General features: G+C 39.7%; 1 protein-coding gene across 9 annotated transcripts in view; it reads left to right on the top strand.

The window, feature by feature from the left end:
• GRIP1 (glutamate receptor interacting protein 1) overlaps positions 1-14,708 on the top strand; it is a 617,604-nt gene that overhangs the window by 554,506 nt on the left and 48,390 nt on the right. For all 9 annotated transcript variants that reach the window (XM_076007469.1, XM_076007466.1, XM_076007468.1 and 6 more), the window contains 3 exons: positions 3,028-3,108; positions 10,843-10,912; positions 12,563-12,708. In XM_076007469.1, the coding sequence (XP_075863584.1) occupies positions 3,028-3,108; positions 10,843-10,912; positions 12,563-12,708 (297 nt within the window). The remainder of the gene's footprint in view (positions 1-3,027; positions 3,109-10,842; positions 10,913-12,562; positions 12,709-14,708) is intronic.

The raw sequence follows: 14,708 nt of genomic DNA, 5'->3' as shown, positions 1-14,708 counted from the left end.
CATAAAATAAATCATGTTGGCATTTAAAGATTAAAATGAAGCCACAGCTTGATCAAAGAGATTTATTAGTTGATATTCACGCATCATTATGAATATTTCAAGTCTTATGTAGTCAAAAGTGATCCATTACTGTTTTCCAGGAAGTGATAATATCTCCTCCAGTGTCATTAACAATGTTAATCTTGGTCAGGATTCCCTGCACTAAAAATTTATAAAAGCAAAACGTTGCTATAGTAACTATTCTAGACGAGTGTGTTCTGGCCCTTGTGAGACCAGAAGACCTCACTTGTATAATAAGCATGGCATCATAGGCAAGATGTTACTTACATTCAATACACACATATATACAAACATACATTATGCTCCCCTCCCCTTTCACAGAGAACTTTTTCTTAAAACAGAAAACACTAAATAGTTACCCATTCATTAAATGAGTTCCACAAAGAGCAAAGCTTCGTGTGCATTTACTTACAGACCACCTGTGTGCTTTAAGTAATCAAACCATTTATTCCTGCTACATCCATGAACACTTGCATGGAGGCTTTCTGCTGCTCCCATCCCATTTCCTCTACTGAATCAATGTGTTCATTGGACGTCTTTCAGCTGCAAGCAACAGAAATGCATTCCAGCTAGCTTAGACAGACCAAGGCATTCACTGGAAGCACAGCCTGTGTTTCACAGCCAGGAGGGTCTAGAACCGATGTCAGGGTCTGTAAAGACTAAGCACAGCCTCTCTCAAGACCTCATGCTCTCTCGTGTGCCTTAACAGGCACACTTGTTTCTTTCTTCCTTCTCTCTGCCGACTAGCTACCGCTGCATATGTGCAAAACCTGGCCACTTCCAAAGGCCATCTGTGTCCCTAGTCTGCATGCCAATTCCAAATTCTTAAATGGTCGTTTGGATGGTGGAAAGAAGGTGGCAATTATCCTTCTGTTGTTGGAGAGGAGAGTGGGGAGGACTCAAGAAAGAGATGGAGGGAAGACATGGATTGGAAAAATGTCTTAGAAGGAAGTAAATATGATACTTGCAGCACCTGAAGTCAGGGATTAAAAGCACACCTAAGTGTTAGTTACCTACTTCATTTCTTATTTATTGCCCCAATATATCAAAATTAGCTGGTCTTTTTGAAATCTAGTGAGGGAAATAAATAATTTGATCTATCTCAAGTCCTACTGGGAAATGAGAAGGGTGCAAATTCTTCGTGAATAAATAAATAAACAAGTAAGTATGTGTAGGTTCACCCCCGGATACAGCAGTGTTAGTTGAGAACAACAGCTAAGCCAAAGGTATTAACTCAATCTGTGACACTCTCCCGGTCACAGGGACAGGTCAGAAGAGTAGGAGTAGGTGAGAAAGGCACTCTGGCTCACTCTTCTCTGATGTGCATAGAAAAGAAGGTGGAAGGAGGAGGCCAGAGAGGGAAGACCCGGCGGCACCGCTGAGACTGAGAGGGCCAGTTTGGGATCCTTTTTGACAGGTGGCCTTTTAGAATCCCGGAGGGCCCAGGGAAATCAAATTCTTATTAAGTTCTTCAGGTTAACACTCTGTGATGAACCTGCCGAGGTGGAAGATCAGATTCTGGACTTATTTTACTGCCTGAATTTCTCATGGGAAAGGACAAGAGGCCAAGAAGAGCAATTTAAGACAGAACAAGGAAGGGCGCCTCTTTCTCTTCTGTTTCCTCGAGTCCAATCCTAACTTCCAGCGTCTGCTTTGCAGAGACTCTAAACGTGTTAAGTATGTGATTAGCACATCGGACCAGAGGCCTGCGGGCCTCACCTCACAGCTGCTGCAGTTCATTCTTTACATGCTGGGCGAGGCCTGCCTTGAGCAAGCTAATCAAGCAGTCCAAGTGGTTCAGCTCGCCCCTCCTGCAATCCTCTTCCTATGCTAAGGGTCCCTCTTCCCACTTCTTTCCAAAACCTTCAAGAAAGGATTATAGTCATTAGCAACTTAGTATGAATAGATGTTATCTCTTCAGTGCATATGTGCATTTTAACTTTATTGCTAATTGAAGGTGCTCCAGACTGTTAAAGGAATTTTAAGAACAGTACAGTTAAGAATATATAGCAATTCTTTCCTTTCTCGAATATTAGTCAGGTCCTGGTGAAATCAACGTGATTCTCTCTAGGGTTGGGATGGAGCACGCTGCTTCTCTCTCTGTTGCCATGATGTTAGCTTGCCTCTGTATTGGCTGGCCAATACCTGACCACCTGCTCCCCTGTTCCAGTGTCCCCTCATCCTCTCTGGGGCCTCCTGGATCTCCCCATGATCCAGAAGCTAAAGGGTCATCCTTGGTGCAACTGGGGCCTCCTGGGCCCCTGTGTTCCAACTCTGTGGCCAGCACCCCGTCTGATTGGCTGTGAAACATTTGGGACATCACCCCTGGTTCTACCTCTTTAATTGTACTTTTCACTGTTTACATTACACATTAAGGCACCTCTCCACCCACACTCACCCCTAATCAACAACCACCACACCAAACTGACATCTCTCCTGGAATCTATTTTCCCAGTTACCTTCAAACAATAAATGGGGAAAAACATTAAAAAAAGAAAAAAATTGCTGAATAGTAAACTCTGGAAGAACATGGTTGGAGGAGAAAATAATCTAACCTGCTAATTACACCTAGGGTCTTAAACTTTAGTGTGCCCAAGAATCTCCTGGAAAACATGATTAAAGTACAGATGTCTAGACTCTGTCTTTAGAGATACTGATTTCATAGATCTGGAATGATTTAGGAATCTACATTACAGATCAATTTGATGTAGAGGATGCCTGGATCATACTTGAGAAATACTGAGCTCAACTGTTGCTGTGAATTACGCACAGTTGCCTATGGGTAAGACACATACTCATCACCCGGAGCTTAGTCTGCCAGGATTTCACAAGCACTCGCCTTACTTCCATGCCCACGGCCATACCGCCAATGATTACGACGCAGGTATTCCTGATGCACTTTTGTTGATGGGCGCTCCAGTTCTCTGGTGTTCTGTTAACACATTCTTTCTTGGTTTGAAATTACAGAGTCCGTCATCCCAAGCAGTGGAACATTTCATGTAAAGCTCCCTAAGAAGCACAATGTGGAACTTGGAATAACTATAAGCTGTAAGTAGAAGTTATTTCTTGTAAAATATAGAATTTGAAAAAGACATTAGAAAACTGTATTGGCGAATGGTGTGCGGGTGTGACAAATGTTGGAAGTGTATTTGCCAAGTCTCTATGTTGTGATACAAATCGTGGAGCCAGTCAGACCTCTAGCACTTAACTGGCCCCGTGAAAGGGGCAAGTTACCTGTACTCTCTTTGATCTTATTTCTTCATCTGTAAAAAAGGAAATGAGATTTATAAAATATAGGGCTGTTTTAAGTATTAAATAAAATAACACATGTATATACTTAGTGTAGTACCTGGCAAGTAATAAGTACAGTACTCAATAAATATGTATCTTATACCCCCCACGAATAATTAGATGAGTAGAAAAATACATATAAATTCTCTACATTTTAGTATATTTTAGTATATTGTGGATTCACAATAATCTATTTAACTGACAAAAATCACATTTATTTACTTTTAAGACCATCTTCCCATCTGTCCACTATGCATCATATAATCTTTTCACAAGACTAAAACAATGTCTCTTACTTTAGTAAATTCCTGAATTCCTCCATGCTGCAGGGTGTCTGGCTAACCAACCCAAAAGGAAAAGCAGAGCATATAAATGTGTTTAATTCCCTTCTGTCCTTAGGCTCTAGTTTTGTAACTGCTTTAGTAAAACAACTTTGAAAATTTTAGCCCAAGTGGACTTTTATAGAATGGAAATTGAGGGTTTTTTTTTTTTTGTGCTTCTAACATCCATAGACTAAGTTCATCCATAAATGTCCCAAGAAAATGAAGCAAATGAAAAATGCTTAAAGACCGAAGGAGACATAGAGGCAATGATCGTGACCAAGAGGTGGTTCCTTCAAAAAAGAGTGATGAGGCTACATTAAAGTGCTTCACTACACTCTGTTGGATAGCGTTCCTGCCAGTGGTTAAGGCAAAAATAAGTAAAAAGACTTCTCAATTGGGTAATATGAAATGGAGCTGTCCAATTCAACTTGGACGATGTAAATTTAATGCTGAAAAATGAAATTTTATTTATAACCAATAAACTACACATATCTACTGCAAGGCCAAAAAGAGTGGTACTACAATTCAGAACACATGTTAAAAACAAGAAGTCATATGAATGGGAGAGAGCCTATATCCCCTCCTAACCCCAATGTGGCCTACTGGCAGAGAAGTAAAAAGACAGTATGGGATTTTGGAGACTCTAGCCCTATGCTAGTTGCTACTAAAGTCATTTATGCCTTTCCCTGGGTCATGTAGCCTCTCAGTTTGTTCACTGTGAAGCAAAGATGGTAAGTCATTATTCTGTCAACAGCTGTGTCTGCTGAGATTAAGGGAGAGCACATTAGAATTTATTATTCAAAAAAAGTGGGGCTCAAGGCGGCTTTTGCAACCCCCGTGTAACTGTAAGGCTGTTCTCATTTATTCTGTTTATTCCAATCCATTCATTTATTCCATCAGAACTGGCTATGAAAGTGGTGCCTCTTGGAGTTGTGCAGTACACAACCCACCTGCTGTACACAGAGACCTTGCCTTCCCCTCTGTCCTTTCATTCTTGTGCCTGAGCTCAATAAATACATCATGAGTATCCACTGTGCCCTAGGCCTATTCTAAGTTTCGAGATACACACCCTGTCCTTGGAGACACTCCTGCTAGTAGGCATTCTGAAGATACCTATTCCACAGAAGCTTCTATCACCACTGCCACACAGTCATTTTACTCTCAAATTTCAATTAGAACGCTGGGTGCAGTGGCTCACACCTGTAATCCTAGCACTCTGGGAGGCCGAGGCGGGAGGATCGCTTGAGATCAGGAGTTCTAGACCAACCTGAGCATGAGTGAGACCCCATCTCTACTACAAAATAGAAAAAATTAGCTGGGCAACTAAAAATAGAGGAAAAAAAAATAGCGGGGCATGGTGGTGAGTTCCTGTAGTCCCAGCTACTCAGGAGGCCGAGGCAGAAGGATCCCAGGAGTTTGAGGTTGCTGTGAGCTAGGCTGACGCCACTGCACCCTAGCCCGGCCAACAGAGTGAGACTTCATCTCAAAAAAAAAAAAAAAAAATTTCAATTAGGGAAATGTTCTTTATTTGGTTGTTTTATACAACAGATTTATTCTTAAAAATTGATACAAATAAAAGTACAATTTATTCAGGAGAGCATCCATCTAAAAAACAATCCTGTGATGTATCTCTTTTTAGAAGGTAGATATTTATATGCTAATTTATTTGAGATATAGGCATGTACCCACGACTACGAAACATTTGTTTTGTTCACACGAAGACTCGTTTAAAATTTTGCTTTATGAGAGTGTTTCACATGTGCTAAGCATTATTTCTAAAACTAATTTTAATAGCAATAATGACAACAACCTAAAACCCCCACAAGTTTGGCTTACATCTTAGCCAGCTATGAGCAAACACTGTTCACAGAAGCTGCCTGTGTTACTGCTTCTGGGAAAAATGATCCATAAGTTGTCAAACACGCTTCTCAGCCCTTCCAGAGCCACAGCTCCATTTACACAACTAATCAGCACCATGCCAAGTTTGTGTCTCCTTGTGGAAAATACTCATAGTTTGCCAGTTGAAAAAGCAGAATTTGGTTTTTTTTTAAATAAGGGCCAGAATCCATTTTCATTGCTATGAGATAGTAACCTTGTGAGGCCTAGCATAGCTCCTGGCACATACAGGGTTCTGATTTAATATCTGTATTTGTGGAGGGAATGAACAAGAAGTCTTTATCTGCAAACAATTTCTACTAAGCACTGTGCACTTGAGGAAATGAGCCTTGAAGGGAGATAATGAATGTAGATATTTGTGCAAAGGCCTTTGCATGGACTGAGAAGCATTGACTTGCAGCATGACTAAGAGCAAGGACTCAGAGCCCGGACTGCCCCACGCATTGATTCCCTAGACCTCTCTGTTGCCAGTTTCCTCATCTATAAAAGAGTGCACCTATTACCTCTTTCATAGCATTGTCGACAAGGTTAAATGAATTAGTATATGCAAAGTGCCTGGAACACATGGTGAACACTAACAAATGTTAGTGATTACCATGGCGATCATTATTTACTTTACACATGGAGCCTTGTGAAATAGTTTAAGCACAGCGCTGGCCCACAAAATCTAGTGCCAACTATAGCTACATCACTGAAGTGAGGAAGCCAGAGACCCTCTTCTCGCACGCAGGTACTGTCAGTGAAATCGAGGCATTGCGAGGGTTTATTGACTTTTCTCATTATCTTTATTCAAAGTCCCCTTTCTGTCTTCCTCACCTTGTGAAAATGTGAGTACTCAGAAACAGCCCTCCGTCTCTGGACGCATACCAGCAGAGCCTTTCTGGCCCACTCTTCCTACCTAACTGACTGAGAAATGAGTCCCTCTGATTCTGGACGTGGTGAGCAGTTTCAGGCTGATTTTCTTAAGTTCCTGATGAAACATTCACAGCACATTAGCATCAGGCATTACTTTTATTGATGTTATTGCTGTAATATGGAGTGATTTATTAAAGCAAATAAAGTGGAACGGCCTAGCAGAAGGATGCTGTTTGGGACTGAAGCCGCATCCTGATGCCTCCACACCTCAGCCAATCAGAAGCCAAGGCTCGTACCCTCCTGCACAGCCCACCTGCCTTTCAAGTCAGAGAACCCTGGTTGTCTCTGTCATTAGCAGTTATCGGTAAAGTCCTTTCTCTGGAGTTTCTCAAGGATTTTCTCTGGAGGTTTTATTACAGGGGTTTGTGTCTACCTTGTACCATGCACGGCACTATGCAATTTTATGTGCTTTCTCATTGAATTCTTGAAGTCACCCTATGACATCTATCCCCATTCTACAGAAAGGAAAGTACAGCTCAGCTGGGTAACCTACTCCAGACACAGAACTAATAAAACCTACTCAAAGATCCAGAACTAATAAAGGGCAAAAATGGGATCCAAACCCATTCTCTCTGACCTAACACTGGCTTTGTGGTCACTACACCACTCATCCCTGTCACCATCTGATTGACAAACCTCCCCAGATCTTATATCAGAGAAGCAAAAGGCAGCATTTTGTGAGTGCACTTAATCTGTTGGCTTGCCTTTTTAGTTGTGACTGAATTGTCTGCAGGAACAAATGCTTGCCTGATTTTTTTCTTTATATAAAATCATAAAGCAGCCTTTGTGACAAGCACAACAAATTTGTCGTTTTCCCCCTAAGTCTTAAGCATATTTAGAAGAGAATGGTTCCTATTTTTTGCCAACTTTGCAATAAAAACTCTACTCACTGCTCCATTTAAAATCAAATAACTTGTTTTACTTGCCACATACTATGTATTATACATGGTTGCAATTAAAATAAAACTGAATGAGAGAGAGAGAGCGTGTGTGTGTGTGTGTGTTTCTCCAATGTAGTTCGGATGCTTCATCACACACTCTTTAAGCAGTGCCTTGACTTAAGAGAGTAAGTTCTGTGAATGGCTAGATGTTATAAAATGTTCTTGGAATACTTTGTTTATTCCCATTTAATTAGCCTCAAAACCCAGAATAATCCACTTGTCTTCAAATACAGACAAAGTCATGTAAACAAAGGATAGAGGCTGTCATTTTCTGCCTCCTTGGACAACTATTTGTTCTTGATAACCAGTTTCTGATAGTGTGGGAAGACCACACTAAACTTAAAACTTCTGGGGTCAAAAAATGGTAGCTTGACACATGAGGCCTGTGGTGCAATAGGTAATGCATCTGACTATGGATCAGAAAAAATGGTAGCTTGAACACATGCTTTTACCTCTTCTTCCATGCTACACCCCACTTTAAATGGCAGTATAAGATTTTTCAAAGGGCAAAAGCCCAGAACGAAAAAAATAAATATAAAAGGAAAATAGCAACAATCAGATTTGGCAAAGAAGATGGAGAAAGACAAATTTAACTGAAGAAGCAGAGGAGAAGCTGACAAGCTGATTTACACCCTTGTACTCCCAGGAGGCTTGGGAATGGGTAGAACCAAGAGCTGCTGGAAGTGAGAGTGATGGAAAAGCTAAGACAGGATTGGTTGAAAGCCTGTTGAGATGAATTCGTCCTTAGATGCCTTCCCCTTAGATAGCTTCCCCCAGCCAAGTGCCCCTCCCCTACCCCAGCAGAAGGCCGGAGCTGTATTCTCTGGAAAGCGTGCAATGGGGAGTTCCCTGGACTGGAAGAACACAGCTGAAGGCAGCAGTACTACTCCAAACACAGAGATTAGGTGAAAGTTGCACACTGAGTATTGAGACCGCCAGCCTTCTTCCCCCAGTAAGCTCCAGTAAGGACCTTCAAGCCAAGCTGAATCCCCTCCAAGGAGGGTAGAAATAAACAATTTAGCTGGGCCTGGGAGGAGTGGCATGTCTGTAGTCCCACATTTAGCATGCATGGTGGTGACAGAGGCAGGAGCTCATACAGATTTGGGTGCACTCCTAGGTTCAGCTTCACCACCCCAATGACTATCGAGCCTGATGAAGGTCTCAGGCCTCAGATAGGGACTCAGCTGAAGGAGAAAGAAGAATTTAGAAAACATGAAAATGGCCACCATAGGTGTTTATAGACCGCAAGGCATTTCAAACTTCTCTGCAGGCTGTGTGGGTTAGTCCAAGGGGTCGAAGCGCTATTTTCCTCTGTCGCAGAGATGACAGCAATGGGTTTGATGCATTTTGTTGCCTCTATTTATTGTTTGGTTTCACAGACCATTTCAGTGGGCCAGTGATGTTTTAAAAAGCCAGAGGAAACATTGAGTGCTATGTTATGGTTACTACAGCTTGGTAAAATATTGTGTCAATTCATTGGCAGATGCTAGAAAAGCTATACTTGCTGGTCATAACAAAGTTTTTATTTTTGTGCCCTATGCCCAGAACAATTTGCAGTTTTGAAACATGACATGACTAAAAATGCTAGACGTTCATATGTCTCCAGAGGAATTATATCAAATCATTGAATGAAGGTTTAAATTATAAATTAATTGGAGTGAGTAGAATGTTTTGCATTCTTCGCTAGAAGCTAAGAATAATGCTTGAATGAGGTCCCATTAACATTTACTACAGGCTAATTTAGACAGTGAGTAAGGTATTTGTGTACGTGTTTGCTTTTTCTTTAAACGTTGTGTTAAGATATTAAGCCATCTGTTCATGTGTATAAACATTTTCCTGGGATTCAGATGGGATTATGGGATATGATATGGCTCTATGATTATTATGGGGTGATCAGACTGTTTATAGTAAAATCTTACATTAGGGACTTTTAATGATCTCTAAAAGGAAATCACTGCAGGCTTCAGGTTGGCCAAACATCTCTCCTCAGAGGCAAATTGTTTTTTTACAAATGTTGGTATGGTTAATTTTAAGAAGCAAACTCCTAAATTAAATGTAAACTCTAAATCATGATGATTTTTGTATTAATATGGACTGTAATTCATTTCCAGGGTTAATTATATGTAGGCTCATTTCTAATTGGATTTCATTGTCATCAAATGGAAATATTCCTAAGAAAATTTATCAAGCCCAAAACTGACCACTGTGCAGAATAATAGTTTTATCTGTAAACTCACTAAAAATTACATGCACATGTTTAGAATATCAGTATATATAAAAACTTAGGTAAGTAGCAACAAAATATTTACTGCAATCAATAGAAGAGTCACATTCCCAAGCATGTCAAAGCTTTCTAAGTATGAGTTTATGAGCAGAATTTAAAGATTTTTAGTCCATCTAGCAAAAGATTTCCTTCGGGGGGCAGGGAGGAAGAACTTTAAATCAGTGGTCCTCATCCACTTTTCCACCCAGTACACCTGAGTAATAAGGTACATTTCCGTCTCCTCACTGGAAAGGAGTGAAGGAAGGGATGGGAGAAAGGACCACACATCAGGACCACTGAGGGGAGTCACCAGTTGGTTTTAATATTCTCCTACTGGGGTACTCATCCTTCAGGTCCTCTCTTGAGAACCACTTATTAAAATAGATTTAAAGGTTCTACTAGTTTGCAACCTTTAAATCTATTTTAATCAGCATATATAGTCCCATAATATTTTGAAATAAAAAATAAAGATATAAATCTTTGTATTTACTTTTAATAAAAGTAAGTAATTATAAATGCACTAAAAAATAAATAAAAGAGATTTAAACCTGATGGACAATTCTCCAATTGCTCCTCTAATTGCAAATTTAAAATGACTTTCCTATAGTTTTTTGTTTGTTTGCTTATTTGTTTTGTTTTGTTTTGTTTTGTTTGAGACAGGGTCACGCTCTGTCTCACAGGCTGGAGTGCAATGGCATTATCTTATGTCACTACAGCCTCCAACTCTTGAGCTCAAATGATCCTCCTGCCTCAACCTCCTTAGTAGCTGGGACTACAGACTCACCCAGGCCCAGTTAATTTGTTTATTTTTTGTAAAGGTGGGGGTCTCACTAGTGCACCAAGGCTGTACTTTAAAACCAAGGCTGGTTTTAAACTCCTGGCCTCAAGGGATCCTCCCACCTCAGCCTTCCAAAGTTCCTTCCTAGGATTACGGGAGCGAGCCACCATGCCCACCTTAGTTTTTAAGTTTATAAATATTTTAACACAAACATATTTTGGTAGATATAATGTACATGTTTACTGACTCATTTACTGATAATCTTTGCTTTGCATACAAACTCTACTTGCATTAACAGCTATTATAAAACGGGAAATATAGTACTGGGTAAATCATAAATATAAAGATGTGATTATTCTATCTTCATTATTACAGCCCCGTCCAGTAGAAAACCAGGGGACCCCCTTGTCATTTCAGACATCAAGAAAGGGAGCGTGGCACACAGGTAAGGAAAATGGACTTTCTGATTCATTCCAAAGTATCTCTTAATTGAAGCATAAATGACCCCTTCTGTACTCAAGGCAGACCTTGCTGATGGATCACAGTATTCTCAATATTTTCCAGGCAGCCACTATTAACTGATTATATTTGACATCCCTAGTGGCCATGGCTACATAGATCACTCCCCTCATGTTGAGTTATTTCTGTACCCAGTGCAGAAAACAATCAGCCGAAAACATTTTTTAGGGACTTTCAGGAGGCCAGCATAGGCTCCTCTTCACTGATCATCTTCCATCCTTCATTTTCCAGCTAAAAAACCTGAAAGTAGCCCGAATTATGAGAGATACTCCACTTGGAGATAAAAGCTTGTGGAAGAGTTTTGCTAGGTGCCAGAATGTCCTCTCTGGGGAAGCAAGATCCTTGAGCCTAAAGTAATGTTCATGTCACCTATTTGCCCATATACCATCAAAATTGGGGAGTCTCAATCGTTTTATTTCATAGATAAAATATTTTTAAATGATTGAGGATACTGATATAAGACCATTAACTTTCTTTTTATTTTCCAATTAGGTATTTTTTTTAAAAAATTTTATCTATTATCACAATCATTTAATTAAAGACATATTTTAACACTCAAAAGGTAGGAAGGGCATTGTATGAATTTAGGTATATAGGCATGGGCTCAGCTGCTGTAGCAAAGAGACGTGTAAATACAGCGGATCAAACAGGACAGAAGTTTGCCTCTCATGTAACAGTTGGGAGGTAGACAGGCAATCCTGGCTGGGGGGGGGTGCATCCCAGAAGCTTTCCAGTCATTACTGTTTTCTAGCCATAGGCAGGGGTAGGGAGGGGGTGTCAAGAGAGCCTGGGGCATACATTTTTAGGGGGTGACTCGAAAAAAAGGAGAGGGAGAATAGATGCTAGAAAACAGCACTCTGTCACAGAACTAATGAGTAAAAGACAGTTCTTACAAATATGTGTATTTATATATATGCACAGACAAATGCATATGCATTCTACATTCTCATTGTTTTTAAATTTCATTATGGACCTTAAAACATTTCAACAGACTTCCACTGGTCCACAGCCAGTATAAGATTTGCAATGGCCACTTTCCCAACAGGTAGCATGAGATTCGTCTATACCCTTTCTCCCTACTCCAGCCAGAGGGAATTTCCAGGTGCCGGTGGGAATGGCAGAGACTCCAAGCCTCAGGCCTCCACTAACTCCTTCCTACCTTGCTTTCCCTTACTCCTCGGCCCTCTTCTAGTTTCTGGACTGCCAAGGATCAAAAGTGGTGCAACAATAGGGAGAAGCATCGGGATACCTGGGTCTCTGCAGACCCCAGCCCAGTGCCTCCCTTCCTAGGATGCTTAGGCTCCCTGAGTGAAGCTTATATGCATGTTCTGGTTTAATTAAAAGAAGCATAAGGAAAAAAATGTGTCTAATACTCTGCCACTTAATGTCACAGCAGCCATCCCGAATAAGACTGGAAAAGGGGGAGAGGGTTGTTAATAAAGTACAATTTAAAAACAGTTAAAGAACCTCTTTTCCTCTGAAGACTACCATAATGCTACATTATGCTCAATGCCTCTTTAAATGGCCTAGTTAAGTGCTCCTCATTAGTCTTGTGTTGCTATACACTTACTAACAGAACCGGAACCCTGGAACTTGGGGATAAATTACTTGCAATAGATAACATCCGGCTGGACAACTGCTCCATGGAAGACGCAGTGCAGATCCTGCAGCAATGCGAGGACCTGGTGAAGCTCAAAATTCGCAAAGATGAAGATAATTCAGGTATTGATAGCATCCTTAATTAAGACTGATTTTTCTAACTGCCCATCTGTCACCAAAGATATTGGATCTTGATGTTTTACATACAGCAGCTGGCTGGTGACATTGCAGCAGTGTGTTAGGTAGTTAAAGGGTCTTTAAATTGTGCGTTGAGAGTGTAGTATGAATTTTAAATAGTGGGTGCTTTTAAATGATATAATTAAGATGTTTTCATTATGGAAACATGCTTATAATTACATTAAAATAATTTTTAAAAATGAAAACTAAATCATCACCCAATACCACCCTAATGCAGTGGAATGAGTCATTTTTTTCTAGTCTTTGTTGATATTTATATTACATAATTATAACCATAGCGAATGTTGCATTTTTATTTAACTTCATATTATAAACATTTTATCATTTTACAAACCCTTAATATCTGTCATTTTTATTTACTGCCTGTAATTTATGTACCATGCTTCTCTGCTTAGATAGTTAGATTGCCTCCAATGGTTTTATTATTGTAAATAGTTAACTATCATAGATACCTTTATGCATATATATATTTATTCAACTTTTCTTCTCTTTTGAGTTATTTCCTTAGAAAATACTCTTAAAAGTGGGATGGCTGAGTCAGAATAAAAAGGGAATGTTTATGACTCTTGTTGAGTCTTGCATTAAGACGACTCTCACTTTCTAAGGGTCGTGTACATTTTGAGGGCATCCAGGCATGTGTGAATGCAGTGAAATAGTGCTTCTCAAACTTTGGTATGCCATCCTGGCACTAGCCCAGGTAGGGCTGAGACTCTGCTCATCTAACAAACTTGCAGATGCTGCTGCTTAAGTCCCAGGAGGACACCGTGAGTAGCCCTGTGGGAGAAACCCTGTTATCTGATTATGATAAGAACCTATAGCTAATTTTTAAAAGCCCATTACTTGAAAGAGTCAGCTAGTGTGGAGAATTCTAGAAAGTGCTATATATCATAAACATTTAATTTAAAATTTTGCCAATCTTGTGGGCAAAGTCAAGGCCTTTCCTATGAATACAGTTATGATGCTTGTAATTATAAATCTTTTTGCTCATTTGCCTAAACCTTATCCATAATATATAATTTATGATTTCCAGTTTCGCTTTTGTTTTGTTTTTAATGCAGTGAGAATTGAAAGAATTTAAAGCAATTTGAATGCTTACTGTACCTAGATTTTTATTTTCTCCAGTTGTTTTAGAGTTTTCCCTTTATGTGATTAACAGTTATTGAATTTTTCCAAAGTATTTGGTTTTGTTTTCATAGAACAACTATACCGATACTTCATCAGTTATGTAAGATTAATTAAATTACATAGTTACAATAACAAGTACAACTGGCATAAATAGGTTTGGGAATAAATATAATTGACTGTAAAGTTTTAAGTTTACAACTCAATCAGGAGCAGAAGTGCATAGGGGGACTAGAGAAAGAAACCTGTTACTCTGGAACATTCCATTGCGCTGGTCCATATATTTTATAATGGAAGATGGAGAGCCACAATTAATCCAATAAATTGGTTAAGTGGAGATTGGTTAAGAGAGATTCTACCATGTGTAATTTTATCCCAACCAATAATGAATTATTGCCAATGTTCTGGAATTTCCCCTCATGAAATCATCTAGATCTAGAGTTCATGGTCATGCCAGGCCATGTGTATATGATTCTTATTCAATGATGTAAAAATCAGTAGTTACATCGATCAGTAAAATTGGTAATGGTGATTATACTCAAATATATTTTATAACCAATGTTTAAAAATATGCATAAGTTTGTTGATTTCTTAAGCAACTGATTTTCTATGCCAACATTTGCATTTCTCTCCTTACAACTCTGCTTCAATTGCACTTTCTTTCTGGAATTTGTTTCAAAAGAGAGATAAAGCCTCCAGCATCAGCCAGGCTCTGTTCTAGTGAAGAGGCAAAGGCCTGTGGAGAAACCTGTTTTGCATGATTTGCCCAGTGCCCAGCTCAGCAGATCTCAGCTACCTTCCTT

Source organism: Microcebus murinus, chromosome 10 (assembly GCF_040939455.1).
Source record: "Microcebus murinus isolate Inina chromosome 10, M.murinus_Inina_mat1.0, whole genome shotgun sequence".
NCBI classification, from domain to species: domain Eukaryota; kingdom Metazoa; phylum Chordata; class Mammalia; order Primates; family Cheirogaleidae; genus Microcebus; species Microcebus murinus.
The sequence above is the reverse complement of the archived record's forward strand: the minus strand, read 5'-3'. Positions and strand labels throughout refer to the sequence as shown.